The sequence below is a fragment of the Oryx dammah genome, unplaced genomic scaffold (assembly GCF_014754425.2).
Source record: "Oryx dammah isolate SB20612 unplaced genomic scaffold, SCBI_Odam_1.1 HiC_scaffold_20, whole genome shotgun sequence".
NCBI classification, from domain to species: domain Eukaryota; kingdom Metazoa; phylum Chordata; class Mammalia; order Artiodactyla; family Bovidae; genus Oryx; species Oryx dammah.
Window position 1 is genome coordinate 61,238,417 of NW_024070204.1, and position 20,220 is coordinate 61,258,636.

Genomic DNA, 20,220 nt, shown 5'->3' on the forward strand with positions numbered 1-20,220 from the left:
AATGGGGACAGATTTGAAAGAAACCGGGAAAAATGACATCTCTCCCAAGGAGAAAATACCAGAAATGATTGATGTCACTGTGGAAGTAGAGACAGATTCGAAAGAAACTGGAAAAAATGACATTTCTGCCAGGGAGAAAATGCCAGAAATGAGTGATGTCACTGCAGAAATGGAGACAGATTTGAAAGAAACCAGAAGAGAGATTTTCCCAAGGAAGGAGATAACAGTGGTGACTGAGGCCACTGAGGAAAGAAAGACAGATTTGGAAGAGACTGAAAGAAGAGAAATGTCCCTAGAGGAAAATGCCCCAGAGGAAGTTGATACCGTTTGTGAGGTAGAAACAGATTTGAAAAAAACTGAGAGAGAAATTTCCCCAAATGAGGAGATAGCAGAGATGCCTGATGCTGCTGAGGAAGTAGAGACAGATCTAGAAGAAACTGATAGAAGAGAAATATCTATACAAAAAAATGCCTCAGAGGTCAAAACTGTAGGTGACGAAATGGATATAGATTTGAAAGAAATTGGAATAGAAATTTCCCCAAGGGAAAAGATATTAGTGGGGATCAGTGCCACAGGGGAAAGAGAGACTGATGTGGAAGAAACTGGGCAGACAGACATTTTCCTGCTGGAGAAAGCATCAGCAAAGGTGGCTGCCATTGGGGAAATAGAGGCAGATTTGAAAGACACTGGAAAAGAAATTTCCTTGACGGAAAGCAGATCAGAAGAGATCGAGAAAAGCGTGACAGCTTTGAAAAACATAGAAAAAATAGACATTTCCGTAAGGGAAAAAGAACCAGAGGAGACTGGGACCTCAAGTCAAGCTGAGGCAGATCCCTTGCAGGCCAGCAGTGGTGACTCCAGCACTGTGCCTTCACTGACTAATAGAGTATGTATTTTTCTGTCCTTTAAAAATATCTTTTTAATAGTTATTTTGGAGAAAAGTTATCAAAGTAATTCCAGGATTATTGCCCTTAAATCCAATAACATATAAAATCACTAAAATTTTTTAATTGTGGAAAAGTTAGTGTTCTTAATGTCAATTTAAAGTTACTCTTAGATAAAAGGAGTATAGGAAATTGGACTGAATTTGTGCTAATGCTGGTATGAACATACAGTGGAATTGTCTCTTGACCGTACCTGTATCAGGTTTTCTCTTTATTTTCTGCCCCACCTCATTTCACTTTACTTTTAAAAGTTCCTTTTATTAAAAGTTTCCAGTTCGTTGAAGTTGAAGATATTCTAACATTGTCTAGTTTTCTGACTTTTTTTTGGATAGGTAATGGCATTTGTAATTTGGAAAAAACATAATGTGCAATATATAGAAAGACTTTCCTAAATTCTGTGTTTCAACATTTGTAAATTAAATTTCATTTTATTTAAAAATGAAAAACCTCCAAACTTCTATATTTTTAAAGACAATAGAATTTATAGGCTTTTGTTTGAAATGTATGACATGGCCAAGAAGTTGATTTCGATTTTACCATAAGCTCTTTTCTCATAGAAAAATCTGAACGAAATTTTTGGCCAACCCAGTGTATGTGCTGATTTATTTCCAGGACTTGGGCAGGGAAGTGCTATCTGCTGTGGTTCATACATCTGTAGAAGAAAAAAATTCTGAAAAGGAAGTGTCAAGTCAGTTGAGTCATTTGAACATTTCTTCTCAGTCTTCTGAACTTGATAAAATAGAAGACCAGAGGATGCGACCTCCAAGTGTTCCAGAGCAGTTTTCAGATGTTAATATAAGGTACAAGTATATAGGTCTGTGTGCTTTTGAAGAGAAAGATATAAAGTTATATTTGCAGATTATGTTAAACTAAGGTTTTAAGACATACCATCTGTAGCACAGTGTTGAAAATTTTAAGCTGGTTTGGGGGAAAACTGGGAGAGGTTTGAGGTCATTTTGACAGTAGATTGTGAGAATCACCAACATACAAAATTGTGTATAACACATACTTTTGAGTCAACAAACCTGTATTTTCTTTGTGCAAAGATGATATAATTTCTGGGCTTATTCCTGGATTGTACCACTCATGGTTTTCAGGATCTACCAAATAGTCCAATTTGTTTTCTTGTTAAAACTTAGAATTAAATATTTACTGCCAGTCTCTAAGGTTGTCCTAAGACCCCACTCCCACTGCCCCTTTATTTCATCCTAAAGCTTGATAATCCTTGTTCCAAAAGCAAATCTCTTCCTCAAGAACAGACACCATGTGAAGTTAAGCTGACACCCTTTGTGAGAAGTAGATTCAAAAGACCTAAACCAAACTTAGCAAGAGCAGCTTCAAAAAGAGAGACTACGAAAGCAGAAAAGCATGCACCTGGGAAGGAGGTGGAAGCTGATAAAACAGAGATGGTTGTGATACAGCAGAACTGTGAACAGATGAGTACTCTCCCTTCTCAACATGTGAGTGTTATTTAAAATGGAGGTTTTCTTTTTTAGTTATTACAGTTATTAAAGTAAAACATTTGGAGTGAAAGTTTACAAATATTTTCTCATGTTATTTTAAAAAATGTATTTGTTTGACTGCATTGGGTCTTGGTTGCAGCCCGTGGGATTTTTGTGGGCTTCTCTCTAGTTACAGTGCATGTGCTTAGTTGCGCCGAGGCCTACAAGGTCTTGGCTCCCTCATCAGGGATCGAATCTTGAGTTCCCTGCACTGGATGGTGGATTTGTAACAACGGGACCACCAGGGAAGTCCTTCTCATGTAATTTTTACTGTTTGATATTATCGTTGCTGTACTTAATGTACCTCATTATTCCACATGGTTTTTGTAAGAATCTCAAATCTCTGATGATGGAAAAATAATCAGGAGAAGGATTTTAAGAAGCCCCAGCTGTAGTTCAAGTTATTGAGCTACATTATGTGACCTAAAGTTCACTATGTGACCGTAAGCCATGTAATGCGGCCACTTTCTTCACAGGGAAATTGAGACTGACAATCCCTCTTTATTTCGCTCTGTTGTGAAAGTGAAATCAAAAGTTAAAAGCTTGATATGAATTAAAGGAGATGATTTTTATTTACTTGATTAACGTAGTCTATAAGAGATCAAGTATGATACAGCATCAGAAACCTTGAAATGAAACGTTTACACTAATAAGTTGAGTGCTGTAAATGTACGAAGTACTTTTTTGAATTAAAGTTCTTTTACAGCTTAACTTAATTCTTACTATACTTGTGCTTTTTCCTCCTAATCTTATATTTAAAAAAGATAAATCATGGAAATTCCCTGGCAGTCCAGTGGTTAGGATTCTGTGCTCTCACAGCTGAGGGTCTAGGTTCAGTCTCTGAGGAACTAAAATTCCATAAGCTACATGGCATGACCCCCTCCTCAACCCTCTAAATCACTTTTTGTTGATTATTTTACCTAATTATAAAAATTTCAAATTAAAAAAAAATCATCTAAAAAGTTAGTCCTTTATAGTGTTCCATCTCTTCCTCCCAAGTTAATCCCAAGTAGCAGTTTTAAATATATCTACCTAAACTTTTCTGTATAGATACTTATTTTTATAAATAATAGAATGTGTTGGTGTTTTCATTGTTTTCCAAAAATAGCATCATATCTTATAAATTTTTTCATGTACAATATTGTGAACATCTTTTTGGATCAGTATATACAAGTTAAAATTCTTTTAAGTGACTGTACTATTACATTGTAAAGAAATTATAATTTATTCAGTTGCCTACTGATTTGTCTTATTTCCAGGTTTTTTTTTTCTTTTCTTTTTGGGGAGCTATTATATTGCTACAATAAATATCCTTGTTATAATTTATTAGATCCTTATTTGAATGTTTTTATAAGATACATTTCTAGAAGTAGAATTGCTGGGAATTATTGATTGATACTGCCCTATTGTCTACAAAGACTGTATCAATTTGTTCTTCTAATTGTTTATTAAAGTTATTTCCCTATACTTTTACCAACCTTCAATGAAATTTTTTTTATCTACCTTCTAGGATGTGGCTTCTCTAATGACATCAAGAGAAAAAGACAAATTTGATCACGGCCCAGAGGAGACTGTGATATTACCATGTGTGCAGATTGAAAAGGACCTTTCACCTTTGAGTTCTTGTGAATCTAAAGAGGAGTCTCAGTCTACACAAGCCCAGGAAAAGAAATTACTTGTCTCTATGGGGTAAAAAGTGATAGTTTAAAAAAAATCTAAAATAGAATCATTTCAAGTATTCATTTTTTTAAAGATGTGTTAGTGTAGTTTAAAAGTGAGTATCAAGAGTAGTTGGTTTATTTTTTATTCATGTGGCAGACTGCCTAAAATAGAAAATCAGTTTTACTTCAACGCGTTTTAACACTTGCCTGCTTGTATTCACTGTTAGCTGCTTAGAATCTTATGCAAAGCAATGAATTTTAAAAATATGTGTGTATAAGATATGTATTCATTACCTCTTAAATCCCATGGACAGAGGAGTCTGGTGGGCTACAGCCCGTGGCGTAGGGAAGAGACACGACTTGGCGACTAAACAACAACAAAGATACATATAAAATTTACTGTCTAACCATTATTAAGTGTTTTGTCCAGGGGCATTAAGTACGTCATCAGTGTATTGTACACCATCACCACCGTTTATCTCCAGAACAGTTTTCTTCCCAAACTGAAACTCTGTTCCCAGTAAAGAGGACCTTCCCATTGCCCCTTTCTCCAGTCCCTGGCAGCCACCATTGTACTTTCTATTACTATGAATTTGGATATTGTAGGTAACCTCACTACCTTTTGAGAATTGAAATAACTTTTTTTTTAATAAAATGAGATATAATCAGAAAGTAATTTAATTTTCCTTTACTATACAAAATGTTTTTATAGTTTTATTAGGTTCAAATTTTATATTTTTACAGTAATTTTCATTTTTTACAATCAAGCTTTCTCTCTTTTCTCCTGTCCCCTTTTCTAGGACTCATAATATAAACACTTTTGAACAAGGAATAAAGGACAGGGTTATCCAATCTGCTCCACTAGTAAGGGGTCGACTTCAGAGACCCAGACCAAACTTAAGAAAAGTGGGCCAGAGGCAAGTAATAGAAAAAAATGAAACCAAAGAAACAACTAAGGAAGAAAAGACTCTACAAAAAGATGAAACTGGAGAGAAATTCCTGACTGCGGTGAGTTATTGCTGTGTAATTAAATCAAGCTCTTTAATGCGTATTAGAATATCAAATGGTAGCTCAGACTTGGTTTAGAATGTAAGCACCTGATATTTACTCTAGTTAATTAATACATAACATGTTTACTTTTGTTTCAGATTTACTATTGTGGATTTTTTTTTTTTTAATGAAAATAGATTCCCCCTTCCTCCCACTAACAAACCTATTAATTACAAAAATGTTCAATCAATACAAAATAATACAATAATTACCCAAAGTCTCACCACTCTGAGGCAACCACTGAAAACCTTTTGATATATCTTACCAAATATATCTCCATGCATGCATGTGTGCATACTTACATAAATTTATATAATCATGTATGCATATTATTTTGTGACTTACTATTTTTCACTTATTATACCAAGTGGTTTTCCATGTCATGAAATAGAAAGTTACATAATTTTTAACTGTGGGATAACATTCTACTAATTTGAATGACAATTTAATCAATCTCTTATTAATGGAACTTTTGATATTAGAAAGAAATCTTGGGCAGTTTAATGCCCCGTTTCAACAGATCTTGTTTTTCTGTTCTTTTTTTCTCTGCTCAGGGAACATCTACATTTAAAATAAAGTGATTGTAATCCTCATTTGCTCCCTCCCTCAATTAAAGCCAAACGTATTGAACTCTTTGGGAAGGAGATTCACAATAATTGGTTATTGTAGTTTTTAAAGCATTACACGAGTGTATTACTGCAATAATTGATAATTTCTCTGTGAATTGGCAGTTTTGTTTTGGGCAGCAAAACATGAACATTGCATACACAAGTTTGAGATTTCATTTTAAAAACCTAAATACCTTTCTTAATGATGGAAATATTTTAGGAAGTATGTTCTGTTGCTAAAAAAATAACCCCAAAACAACTAATATAGTTTTGTCATTTCAGCCAAATTCTCAAATTGCAACTGAAATTGAAGTTGTATCCTCTGAAGTGTCAGAAGGCAGAATGTCTGAAAACCAGAGCCACGTTCTTTTAGAAAACGTTCATATTAACAAAGTAGATGTTTTAGATGAAAAGATGAGGTGAGTTTGCTTTTAATCAGAAAATCGTAAAACCTTTCAAAGATAAAGGTTGGATATTTGAATAATTGGTTTTATGTAATTTCACATTTCATAAGTTTTATGAAAGAAAAATAATTATGAAATTAGAATAGTTTAAATCTGCTTCTTGGGACTTGGCCTGGTGGTCCAGGGACATAGGTTCGATCCCTGGTTCTGGATCCACCTGCTGCAGAGCAGCTAAGCCTGTGTACCACAAATACCAAGCCTGCGCTCTAAAGCCCACATGCCCTGGAGCCTGTGCTCCCCAACGAGAGAAGCCCCTGCAGTGAGAAGCCTGTGCAGTGCAACTAGAGAGCAGCCCTGCTCACTGTAACCAGAGAAAGCCCATGCGCAGCAGTGAGGACCCAGCACAGCCAAAAACAAATAAAAATTTAAAAAATCTGCTTCTTCAGATACCGTAAGAATTGTGTGACTGGTGTTCTCTTAGTTTATAACTTAGCTGAGAAGTTTGGCAAGCATCCTCATTTTTAAAGTAAACTTTTATGGGAGAGGTTCTTAAGTTCTTTGCATCTTTAGAAATTTACAACTGACTGATAAAATTCATAAATAGGAATACTGTAAAATACTTCCTATGTGCTGTAAAATACTTTCTATGTGCTGTCCTTAGGGTTTATTAGTTTTCCTCCAGAATGTCTTCAGCAATTAAACACTGACTTTTGAACATTCTAGCTTTAATTATATGGAATTAACTTGATTTTGGGGAAATGAAAAAGAGAGTGCTGTATCATTTTTTCACTCTCTGTGAAGCTGTCAGAGTAGGATTTGGGCATGATGTCATCTGTTTGAACAAGTTACGCTGTTGATTTAGCTTAACTTTATACAGTCTACTTTCACTAAGGCAGACTTCTTACATGAAGCATTTACTGTTTTAGTATGAATTTCTGTCATTTCTTCTGTTTCCCTTTATGTGTGTGTGTGTGTATCTTGAAAAGCCTTTTTATATTTGTTTTTCTTTTAAGACTAAGTCTTTAATTTTAATTAGCAAGTGATAAGAGAATGCTTCATTGCAAGAGTCCCCTTGGAGAAAAGGCCTGAATGAAGTGCAGGAGCGAGTCAAGGGATCTGTGGGGAAAGGGGGAACAGCAGTTGAGAAGTACTTCAGGCAGAATCACATCTGGCATGTCTGAGGGCCAGCAAAGGGGGCCAGTGTGAAACGGGAAGAGGAAAGAGGAGCAGTGATACGAAAGGGAAAGGCTCAGTGGGAGAAGCACAGGTTATGTGGGGCCACTGTCAGGATTTTGATTTTTACTCTAAATGAGCCTTTAAAGACTAGCGACCTTTGAGTTCAGCCTTTCCTAATACCTCGTTTATGATTGACTGTAATTTATAATAGATCCAGAGGACTTAAATGGCTTGCTCAAAGTAACATTGGCAAGTTAGTTTTTAAACTTAATGTTTTTAGAATTTATGACTTTTAGACTAGCAGATTCCTTTTTACACTCAGCCTTCATATTTTTTAATGAGCGAGATCAGACTTTCAAATTTCTGTATGGAAACCCCTTGCTCACCCGCCCCTTTTAGTTTATTTAGTTAGTTTTGGCTGCACTGGGTCTTTGTTGCTGCCAAGAAGGCTTTCTCTGGTTGTGACGAGTGGGGGTCACTCTTCATTGCGGTGCTTGGGCTTCTCACTCTGGGGACTTCTCTTGCTGCAGAGCACAGGCTTTAGGCTCACAGTTCTCAGTAGCTGTGGTGCATGGGCTTAGGTGCTCTTCAGCCTGTGGAATCTTCCCAGACCAGGGTTTGAACCCAAGTCCCATGCATTGGCAAGTGAGTTCCGATCCACTGTACCGCCAGGGAAGTTCCCCACCCTCCTTTCCAGCTTTGAGCTTTACCATTCCTGATACTTTCTTCAGAGTGTATATGCAGTCTAGTTTTAACGTTAGCATATTCTTACGTCCAACAGTTTTTTACCTCTTTTACCCCCAGTAGCAGATTGAGCTTATATATATATTTAATAATTAAGTACCTTTGTAGAATCACATTTGATTGTAAGTTACTTATACTTGAATATAACATGTTTTCCCAAATACCTACACTGGTAATGCCTACACTGGAATGTATTAACTAGCATCATAACCTTGTTAGAACATCTTATGAACTTCCTTGGTGTTTCACTGCTGGATGAACTTAGCAGGATTGGAGCATTTAGAAATGTAACTACTTTGTCTTCTAGGTAATTTATTAGAAATATTACTTAAGATTAGTCTTTAATGCAGCTCTTTCAGAGAACTCATGATTGATACTTACATATCCAGTTTTTCTTCATCCAGATTATATTAGTTTTAAACTTCTTAATTCACATCATTGCCAGTTATTAAATATTTCACAGGAAACTTCAGGATAGCTGTTTGTGTTGCCTTGGGAGCGATGGCTACTGTATTGAATATTAAAACTTTGTCTTTCTCTGACTTGGCAGATACATATGGGTTTATTTTGATTTTTATGACATTGGCTGTCCTTTTCTATGAGCCGACAGGCATGTGGTGGGAGAACAGACTCTAGCTTTCAAATCTGCTTTTGAACTAGAAGAATCAAGGTTGTTGGGACCAGTGTATGTTTGTTCATGCTTCAGAGCCCAGTTGAGGGATTTGTTTAAAGTGTCATTATGAAGTCCATCTTCAATAACTGGCATTTTTGTTTTGTATCTAGTTATTTCTCTGAAAATCAGTTAAAGTAGCATGAAACCACACTCCAGAATCAATGAATGAAAGTTAAAAAAGGTTGAATATCAATATATTAATGTGAAACTATTCTTCAAGCTAAGTGGAAGTTATAAAAGCTTTTAATGTTCTTTCATATTAGCACATGAGGTTTCGTTTTATATGTTTAGTTTTATAGCCTATTTATGTCCTTTGAACATAGAATTGGTTTGTACCCAGAATTGTTTAACTGCAGTTGCGTCAACAGGAGTTCTGATTTTGGTTCTTCAACATGATTTGTATTTCATTCTAGACATGGACATGAAACGTATGTTCCTAGTCCACCACAGATGATAAGAAGACAGTTCCAAAGGGCTAAGCCAGATTTGGGAAGAGCACAAAGTAAGAAAGAAGCATCAGACATAGAAGAAGACAGAGCAGACCAGAGGAAGGCAAGGAAGCCAGAAGATAGTTTGTCGCAGCATGAAGATTCTGACAGCCAGCTTCTTCAAAAAGTAAGTGTGAAAAAAAATTTTTTTATTAGTGGGCTCTATTTTATCAATATCATGAAAGAGAACATTTAAAAAATAATTTTGCTTTTTGTATTATAACTATTTTCATGAAAGCTGATTGACTCTCCTAATATTTTGATAGTTTAGAAACCAATCAGTTGTGTATATGTGTGTAAGCGAGGTGCTTTAAGCCAAACTACCAAACCAAATTACCATACAGATCATTTCCATGATAACATCAGCTGTTTATTCTTAAATTTAAGGGAAAACCTGAGTTTCTGACATCTCTGGAGGTTTCAGCAAGAAAAGATTCTGTAGATTCCAAGGAGACTGAATTGGCAAAAAAAGATGCTCAGTCAGAAGTTGAACCATCTGGAAGTGTTGCAGAGAAGACTGGAGAGGATAATTCTGTGTGTGCGGTTGCTGAAAAGCAGTGTATCAGTAAACCAAGGTAAAGGTTTATTTACCAAGTGCTTTCAGAGTGGTAAATACAAATAGTATTCCTTATGGATGTCCTACTGTAACTTATTGATAAGAGTAAAAAGATTTGTTAACAGAAGTGTGGGTTGTTCTTTATTGACAGGTCTGTTTCTTTCCCACTTTTGATTTTCACTTACTCAAATTTACTTTTTAAAAATAATCTCTGAAAGATTTTTCTTTCCTGCATTTAAAATTTCTGGGTATTGAGTATATTAGGCATGAGCAGAAATCTGACTAAGGAGTAGTGTGTATTGCCTAAATGACTAGGGTGCTAATTTGAGTGGAGTCACAAGCACAAATGAAGGGTATCCTTTTCCCACAGTTTTCAAGGAGAGTGGAAGGGAGTCTGAGTTCTAAACAGTGTTGCTGTGGTGGATTTCCTTCTTTTTTCTTTTAACCTAATCTGTTTACCTAGTAAGATAAACCATATGACTTTTTGATCTCTTGTTTTGTATTTATTCCAGTCTTGTATTTCATCATCGCTTAAACAACAAGGGGAAAAATGGCTCACAATTAAAAACTTATTGTGAAAAATTTGTAGGTAGATAACTAAGATTTAACTCTTGAGTGAGAAACTAGTAACTGTAAATTCCTCTCATTCTCTTCACAGCATGTGTTGACAGAATGGGTGGTGAGCATTTTATATTAATGGCTTGAATTGAGATTTCACTTTAAAAGTTAAGATTTCATTATAATCATCCTTGTGCACGTAATGACTATGTTGCTATTTTGATTAAACATCCAGCTCCCCTCAATTGTTAAAAGAACCAGATAACTCTAAAACTGCTCTGGATCGAAGAAGAGCGCTCTCTTCTGCCTCTGAGCGTGAGATAGATCATAGTAGAAGGAGAGTACGTCGAAAGGTTAAACCGAGCATCCCCAAAGGGCGTGGCTCAAAACGAAGTCGGAGTAAGACTTCTAAGAAGGAACCCAGAGCCTCCAGGTCTGTGCTGGTGACTCTTCGAGCTTCCCAGGAAGAAGACGAAGATGATGGTGAAGACTTTGAGTCTGACTATGAAGAAGAAAGCTATCATCTTGCTCCTGAAGAAGTAAACAAAGCTCCAGTGTTCGTACCTATTGGTCTCAGATCTCCCGAACCTGTTCCTGTTCAGATTGAAGAAACTATGGAAGAGGTAGTTCGACTTTGGAATCCTTGGAACTTTATCTTACTTGTTTTTTATTTTTGGTGGATCATTCTCTCTTCTCTTAGCGATATTAGAATCTGAGGATTACTAGTGTAATTTGTTTGGGGCCTAAATTAGTAGAAATAGACTTGTGTGACCTCCTGTGTTTGCTCAGCCCCTGCAGCTTAGGTCCACCTCAAGGTAGTGAGTATAACAATACTAAGACGAATTAATTTCACTTGCAGGCAGGGACCAGCTTGTCTTATTGAGCTATGTATTCTTGTACCTATAGCCCTCTCGTTTTTAGGAAGCATGTTGTAAGTGTTGACAGACTGATGAGAGAAATTATGGGAAAGTAGGGACGAGTTGGGGGTTATGGAAAGTAAAATGCTGGGCACTAAGGAAACTAGCCCTGGATGTTTTGCTTACTGTTCGTCAGAATCACAGACTCTTCAAAACCCTTACATGTTTCATTTTTGCCAAGATGATGTCAATCAATAAGAATTACTGTATTTTAGGTTTTTAAATTGTGTATGAATGTGAATTATTGCTTCAGTTTAATATTTTATTTTATGATTTGTTTTGTTTTCTTGTGATGGTATGCCAGAATGAAATAATGAAACTTTTCATGTTGGCAGCTTGTAATCCCCACGAATGTCACAGATGTAGGATGCATAACTGTTGTGGAACATCAACTTTCGTCAAACATAGACGTGATTCCTCAAGAAATGAGACAAGAAGAAAATTTGAATACATTATCAGTTGTAAGCATCTGTTTTATTATGTTTTACCTCTAATTCTTTGTTTACTTTCAAAAGACTCAGAGTTTATTTTGAAAGCTGTAGGTTTATAGTTAGTTCCTAACTTATATGATTGGCATTATTATTTCTAGGAGCTGAAAGTGTAAATGGTAGAAACTAGTGAATAATTTATAGATTTTATATTTGACTTGAAAAGTATAGATTTTTGTGTATGGGAATAACTCTAAATATCTTCTTAGACTTATGTTAAAATTCTGATGCATTAAATATAAACTAAATTTCAATTATCTAAAACATAACTTACTTAGTTGCCTTTTGCTTGGCACACTCTTGCTTATTTGCTTGGTATTTAACTTGTTTTTATAAGTGAAGTCTTATAACTTTTTTAAAAATCAGCTTTATTAAGGTAGAGTTCACGCACCATTCAGTTCATCCATTTAAAGTATACATTTCATTGGTTTTTAGATACCAGCACAGTCAATGTTAGAAGGTTTTTGTCACCTCAGAAAGAAGTCTTGTGCTCATTGATGGTTGCTCCTCATTTCCTTCCAACCTTCCCTAGACCTAGGTGACCAGTGACCTATTTTTTATTGCTATAGATTCTTATTCTGGACATTAACACACAGTATGGTCTTTATTCATTCAGCTGATCATGGACATATAGATTGTTTCCATTTTTTTGGCTATTATAAATAATGCTGCTATGACCATTCGCATCCAGGTTTCTGTATGGACATATATTTTCGTTTCTCTTGGGTACATTCATGGAAGTATAGTTGCTGTGTCATATGGTAACTAGCAGACTGTTTTCCAAAGTTACTGCATCATTTTATATTCCCACCAGTGATGTATGAGAATTCCAGTTTCTTCACATCCTGACTTTTTTATTTTACTTTTTGGATCTAACCGTCCTAGTGGTAGGTGTGAAATGATACCTCATTATGGTTTTAATTTGTATTCCCTAATGATTAATGATGTTGAGCATCTTTTCATGTGCTTTTATTGGCCATTTTTATATCTTTTTTGGAGAAAATGTCTGTCTGGAGTCTTTGCCTATTTAAAATTTATTTTGGTCCATTTGTCTTTTTTTTTGAGTTGTAAGAATTTTTTTATATTCTTGATATAAGTTCCTAATTGTATATATGGTTCTCAAATGTTTTATCTCATTCTGTGGGTTGTTTTTTATTTCCTTGATGGTTTTTAGAGTACTTGGAGTTCCATTTATCTGTTTTTGTTGTTGTTGCTCATGCTTTTACTGTCATATCTAAGAATCCTTTCCCAAAGCTAAGGTCTTAAAGATTTACTCCTGTTTTACATTTAAGTCTTTAATCCATTTTGAGTTGTTTTTTTTTTTTTGGCTATGCCATGTGGCTTGCAGGATCTTAGTTCCTTGACCAGAGCTTGAATGCGGGTCCCCAGCAGTAGAAGCACCAAGTACTAACCACTGGATTGCCAGAGAGTTTCCTCATTTTGAGTTAATTTTTATATGGTGTGAGATTAGAGTCCCAGTTCATTCTTTTACATGTGACTGTCTAATGGTTGCATCATTTCTTTGAAAAAACTGTTCTTTTCCCATTGAAGTTTTTTATTTTTGTCAAAAATTAGTTGGCTGCAGATAATGTGGACTCTCACTTCTATTCCATGGACTTATTTGTCTGCCTTAATGCTGGAGAGGCTGTATTGTTTTTTGTTGCTCTGTAATAAGTTTGGGAATTTACACTTTTTTTCTGTTTCTAGGATTGTTTTGGCTATTGTGCGTCTGTTGGAATTCCATATGAATTTTAAAATCAACTTATCAGTTTCTATAAACTTGTCAGTTGAGATTCTGATGGGGATTGCATTGAATCTGTAGATCGGTTGGAGGAATAGGTGTTGCCTTCATAACAATGTTGTCTTTCAGTCAATGGACATGGAATATATTCCCATTTACTTAGCTCTTCTTTGATTTCTTTTGACAGTGTTTTGTAGTTTTCAGAGTATGAGCTTTGTGCTTCCTTCATTTGCAAGTATATTTTTATTTTTCATGCTATCATGTATGGAATTGTTTTCTTTAGTTTTAACTTTGGCTTGTTTATTGCACATTTATAGGACTGCATTTGATTTTTGTATATTGATCTTGTATCCTGCAACTTTGCTGGACTCATTTATTCCTAACAGTTTTTTAGTGGGGTCCTTAGCATTGTCTGCATACAAGATCATGGCATATATGAATAGAGGTAGTTTTACTTCTGCCTTTCTGTATTACTTTTGTAGGGCTACTGTAACCAAGTACCATGATCTGAGTGGCTTATTCTGTCATGGTTCTAGAGGCTAGAATTCCAAAATCAAGGTGCCACTGGTGATGGCAGTCGCCGCTGGTGATGGCAGTCGCCGCTGTTGATGGCAGTCGCCGCTGGTGATGGCAGTCGCCACTAGTGATGGCAGTCATTCCTTGGCTTGTGGCAACACAATCCAGCGCTGCCTCCATTGCCCATGATGTTCTTCTCCCTGTTTGTGTGCCTGCTTTTCTTACGAGGACAGCAGTCTGACTGGATCAGGGCTAACCGTAACCCACTATAACGTCATCTTCACTTGATTATATGTAGGAAGACCCTGTTTCAAAATAAGGTCACATTCACAGTACTGGGGGTTAAGACTTCAACGTGTCTTTCTGGGGCATATAATTCAATTTATCACACATTGCAGTCTGGATGTCTCATTTCTTTTCTTGCTTTAATTACCGCGTCTAGAATTCCAGTACAGTGTTGAATATAGGAAGGGGAAAGCATCCAGTCTTTCACCATTAAGTTTGATGTTAGCTGTGGATTTTTCATAGATGCCCTTTTCCAAATTGAAAAGTTCCATTCTGTTCTACTTTGTGTTGAGTGTTTCATCTTGAAAGACTGTTGGAATTTGTCATATGCTCTTTCTGCACCTCTTGAGATGATCATGTAATTGTTGTCTTTTATTGTATTGATATGATGTAACTCATTGATTTGAATTTTGGATGTTAAACCAAAAAATTGCATCCCTGGGATAAATTCTTCTTAGTCATGGCATATATAATTTTTTTATGTTGTTGGATTCAATTTGCTAGTATTTTATGGAAGATTTTTTTTGGGTCCATATTCATAATAGATGCTAGTCTATTATCTATGATAATCTGGTACCAAATTTTTGTGATACCAGGAACTGAAAGCCCTCCAGCTGTGGCCTGCAGGGAGAAGGGGCCCAGTTTTCTTGGCTGCAGCAGCCTGAGGTAGAGTTTCTGCCTCACTGAGCTGAAAGGAGGGAGAGAACAGTCTTAGTTCAAATACCATGGACTTTCACCTTTGTTACTGAATTTTCAACAATTTTTCAAACATATGCGCATCTTATGCCCTTAAGATCTAGAGGCTTTAAATGGTGACTCTTTATAATAAATGTTGCCAGTTTCACTGGGGAGAGGGCCAGCAGAGCTCCTCACGTTGTCATGCCGGGCATAGATCCTGTAACTACTTCTCTTTTTTTTTCTTTAAAAATGAACTTTTAATACATTATGTGTCTATTTAAATAATTACTTGGTGTTTCTGGCTGTGCTGGGTCTCCATCGCTGCACTGGCTTTTCTCTAGTTGCGGAGAGCAGGGGCTACTCTCTAGTTGCAGTGTGCGGATTTCTTATTTTGGTGGCTTCTCTTGTTGCAGAGTAGGGGCTCTAGGGCACTCAGTGGTTGCAGAATATGGGCTCAGTAGTTGTGGCTCCCAGGCTCTGGAGCACAGGCTCAATAGTTGCAGGGCATGGGCTTAGTTGTTCACGGCCTGTGGGATCTTTCTGGATCAGGGATTGAATCCAAGTCTCCTGCATTGGCGGATAATGATTCTTTACCACTGAGCCATCAGAGAAGCCCCTATACATTCTTAATTTGTTAATTTTTTTTTAAGTTTGAAGCCAACTAGTAGTGTAAGGAATTCATGATATTCTTCAGACCTTGGTTTCCATTGGGTCAAAACTAGTAGCAGGTATGACTAAAGTTGAAGGATTATGAAAGTGAATAAGAAAGGCAGATGCTTGTTACATATGACTACAGTTAAAGTTTGCATATAAGGAAAAGGTAAAAGAAGGAGCAAGAGTTGAAAATATTTGACTGTTAAACTACATTTCTGTTGTTTGTGAAATGTTATAAATAATTATAAATTTCCACTCCATTGTAGCCAAAGGCACTGAAAGACCTGTAAAAATGTATTCTTTTTTGATATTCAGAACATGTATTTGGGAAAATACATAAGGTATTGTTAATACTTTTCTTTTGCTGTTTTAGGAAATGACCATAGGTGAACATTCCCAAGCTGAAACAGGTAACTGTTAATAAGGAAACTGCTAAAAATTCTTGGTTAACCCCAACAAGCACAGTGATTTAGCAGTGGTGATAGTAAATGAGTCAGTTTGCTGAAAAGTTGAAGGAGAAGATTTAGCAGGTGAATGTATTATATCTAGGAGAAGCTTGAATTCTTAGAATGCTGCTTTAGAGAGATTAACTGTTTAATAAAGAAGAATGTATTTTCTCTGATAATGCACAGATGTGAATATTTCCTTTGAAGGCATTGAGTTATTTAATGGGGAGGAGGCACTTTCAGTGGGTTAAAGTCAACAGTTGTTACTTTCTTTATTTGTAGTATATAAACTGAATGAAACACTACCCTAGTAAGGGGTTAGTGGCATGGAAACTTGTTAATAGAGGATAAACACCTACATTGAAATTCTTTTCTAAGCAAACAAACGTAATTTTCCAGATTCAGTCTTCTATTAATGTTGGTTTGGTTTTTCAGAAAGTACCAACGATGGGAGCACTGAGGCTGCCATAACCCTACTGACTATGGGAGATCTGGTGTTGCAGTCAGAGATTAGCCCAGAACAGAGTGATGGTAAGAATAAAAGAACAAAAGGAGAAACCTTTAAAATCCATTGTTTAAGAGATTATACTCATATTTGAGTATTAAGTGACTATCTGCCTTTATGTATTTGAAGTTAGTGTCACTTTATTATTTTTCTAGAAAAGGTAATATGTATGTATATGATCCCTAGGTTGGGAAGCTCCCCTGGAGGAGGGCATAGCAGCAGTCCATTCCAGTATTTTTGCCTGGAGAATAACCATGGACAGAGGAGCCTGGCAGGCTACAGTCCATGGAGTTGCAAAGAGTCAGATACAACTGAGCGATTAAGCACACACAAGCAGACACACACACGTATTGATCCATCCTACTTACTTGAGTCTCCAAATGTAGTGGCCTCTATTTTCACATAGTGCACTGGGTTTACTAAGGAAATAGGTATTTGTGAATCCTCTGACTTTATCATAAGTATCATTGGTCAGCCAAGTTCATTGATCACTGATCACTCTGTGCGTGTTTCTTTGGCAGGGGAGCTGCTGCTTTAGATAGACTTCTCAGTTAAGTGACAGTCAAATACAGTGTGAAGGATAGTAGCAGTCATTGAGATTATTTAGACAATATGTTAGTCTAAATACGTGTCAGCCAAGACTTTTAGTGTTGTATTTTAGCCTGTGGTCTTTACTATCGAAGTACCTTCTACTGTGTGTGTGTGCGCGCACTTGAGCGCTCAGTCATGTGCAACTCTTTGCGACCCCGTGGACTGTAGCCCACCAGGCTCCTCTGTCCATGGAGTTTTCCAGGGAAGAATACTGGAGTAGGTAGCCATTTCCTACTTTCCAGGGATCTAACCTGCGTCTCTTGGGTTGACAGGTGGATTCTTTTCCCCTGTGCCCCCTGGGAAGCCTACCTTCTACTTTAAGTATATTGAATGAATAATTATGTTAATTATGCTGCTGTTCGGAGAAGGCAATGGCACCCCACTCCAGTACTCTTGCCTGGAAAATCCCATGGACGGAGGAGCCTGGTGGGCTGCAGGCCATGGGGTCTCTGAGAGTCAGACACGACTGAGCGACTTCACTTTCACTTTTCACTTTCATGCATTGGAGAAAGAAATGGCAACCCTTTCCAGTGTTCTTGCCGGGAGAATCCCAGGGATGGGGGAGCTTGGTGGGCTGCCGTCTATGGGGTCGCACAGAGTCGGACACGACTGAAGCGACTTAGCATCAGCATGCTGCTGTTAATTATTTTAACTGCTGACAGGTAACCTGCCGTTGAAGTGTCAGCCTTCTAGGCCCATAACTGTATAATTATCAGGGAAGTCTCTTGATTTGTGTTCCCTATAGGACCCCTTTTTCACTGGGAAAGTATTGCATTGCAACCTGTCACAAATGTATAGCACATAAAATACTGGTTTTAAAAAATCATAATTGAAGATAATCCTGTCTTGAAATTCATCTGAGGTTATATAGTTACTGAAAGTAACAAAAAGATTTATTTATAATAACAAAGTTTCAGTCTATAAGAATTATTAAACTTAGAACATGTCAAATTGCTAGCATGAGATATGAGGTCATAAATTTAAACTTTAGAACCAGAAAGCATATTTTGAAAATAATATAGATATTTAGTTTCTCAAATGTGTTTTACCCATTTTATCATTCCTTCGGTCCTGTCCTTAATGAATTTAATAAATCTTTAACACATTGTTTACTCAAGAAAAAAAATATTAGGGACTTCCTTGGTAGTCCAGTGATTAAAACTGTGCTTCCACTGCAGGGGATGCAGATTTAGTCCCTGGTTAGGGAACTAAGATCCAACAGATTGTGCAGTGTGGTGGTGGCCGCACTCCCCCGCAAAAAAAAAAAAAAAAAAAATTAAAATAAATAAAAAGAAACAATTTGGCAGTTGCTGCATGTTGAAGGATTTATTTGGACATCTATTTGTGTCAATTTTAATTTTCTGTTTTTTTCTGCAATAGGACTATGTTTACTTCCTGATGCTCATTCAATCGATCAAAGCCGTATTCCTTTTAGCCCAGATAATGTAAATCTCAAAATTGTTCATGAATGTCAAGAACCTTCTTCACCTGGCCATAGTACATCTCCATCAGTAGAACAAAACAAGATTGTATTGGATGTGGATAAACAGAATACTAAAGAAGAAATTGGTTTGACAGAAGTAAAGGAAAATACTACATCATCCAGGTTTATTTTGCTTTATTAAACTATTACTGTTTTTTGAGCTTTATAAAATAAATTACAGTGTTCAATTGATAACTATATATAAACCAACCATCAACTTGGCTAATACCTTTGAGTAAGAATTAATTAAATGTAAAGTGGGCAGTGCTAGTTTTTCACCCTTTAAAAGTAAGGATTAGCTGATTTTGATTTTAGTTTAATGGTTTACATATTAAAATTAACCACAGTGCATGTTTCAAGCTTTAAAGAAACAGTCCTATGTAAATATAATCCCCGTTTTACAGACCTGGTTCAGATTCTCTTCTTTTCTCAAAGCTTTTAGATATTTCTACCATGTAATAATTTTAGCATTAAGAAATAAATACCCTAGATGATGTAGCTCCTGAGAAGGTGGCATTTAACTGTACCAGTGCTGGATAGAGGGAATCAAGGTGAGAGAGAGACTTTTTCCACAGTTGATCAGTTTCTCTTCTCACCTGTTTCTAGGACTACAACTTCTGAAGTGACCAATAATTTGAGAAATAGAGGTAGATTTGCCAAACCCAAGCCAAATCTTAAGAAGATTTTAGGGACCAAGAGATTTGGTGCTCATCAGAAAGTTCCTAGTTTGTTTGTAACTAAAGAAGAAGTGGAAATTCAAACAGGTAAACTTTATTGTTCCCTTAAAAGTTACAAAATTACTTTGTCACAAGAAATTTTATTGTCATTTCAAATGGGATATTCAGTTGTTGCAATTATTTTAACTGTTAAAAAGTTAAAACATACAGAAAATAGAATGAGCTATAAAATACCCATAAATCCACCAACTAGTTTCAGTAATTATTATCCTTTCACTATATTTACTTGATCAGACTTTCTCTTTGTATGTATACATGTATATATATTTCTCTCTGTCTTGTTTATATGTCAGTACTCAAGCATCCATCTCTTAGGCATGCATGCATGTGGCAGAAAACAGGACAGCACCCAAAAGGGAAAACTTTAAAAAGCTCCCTCCTTTCTTGGTTCCCAGTCCCCTAATCCCATTTCCAGCATCGGTTTTTATTATAGACTCCTAGGAATGTTTCATCCACATGAGCATCTAAATAAGGGTATATGTATATACACACATACACACATATATGTACACACATGTATATTCCTTTCAGCAAGAACAAAAATATATTTTTATTATTTATATCTACTGTCCAGCTGTTCTTGAAGGTGGCGGTTTTGTTGAGATAACTCACATACCATAGAATTCACCATTTAAAGTGTACAATTTGGGAATCCCCTGGCAGTCCAGGGGTTAGGACTGCATGCTTCCACTGCAGGGGCATGGGTTCCATTCCTGGTTAAGGAATTAAAATCCCACAAGCTGCGCTGCATGTATAACCCCCACTCCACCCCACCCCCCACCCCCAGCCAAAAAAAATGTCCAGTTCAGTGGTTA

At 36.4% G+C, this 20,220-nt stretch overlaps 1 protein-coding gene across 1 annotated transcript in view; it reads left to right on the forward strand.

Annotated features, from left to right (window-relative positions):
* The window catches only part of BDP1 (B double prime 1, subunit of RNA polymerase III transcription initiation factor IIIB), an 82,737-nt gene that overhangs the window by 40,511 nt on the left and 22,006 nt on the right, over window positions 1-20,220 (forward strand). Inside the window, 14 exon segments of the mRNA XM_040262655.1 lie at window positions 1-886; window positions 1,557-1,744; window positions 2,182-2,404; window positions 3,957-4,135; window positions 4,908-5,115; window positions 6,048-6,184; window positions 9,176-9,377; window positions 9,638-9,825; window positions 10,600-10,987; window positions 11,617-11,742; window positions 16,017-16,053; window positions 16,525-16,620; window positions 18,566-18,791; window positions 19,275-19,432. The exon segment at window positions 1-886 is cut by the window's left edge and continues 26 nt beyond it. Of these exon segments, the coding sequence (XP_040118589.1) occupies window positions 1-886; window positions 1,557-1,744; window positions 2,182-2,404; window positions 3,957-4,135; window positions 4,908-5,115; window positions 6,048-6,184; window positions 9,176-9,377; window positions 9,638-9,825; window positions 10,600-10,987; window positions 11,617-11,742; window positions 16,017-16,053; window positions 16,525-16,620; window positions 18,566-18,791; window positions 19,275-19,432 (3,242 nt within the window).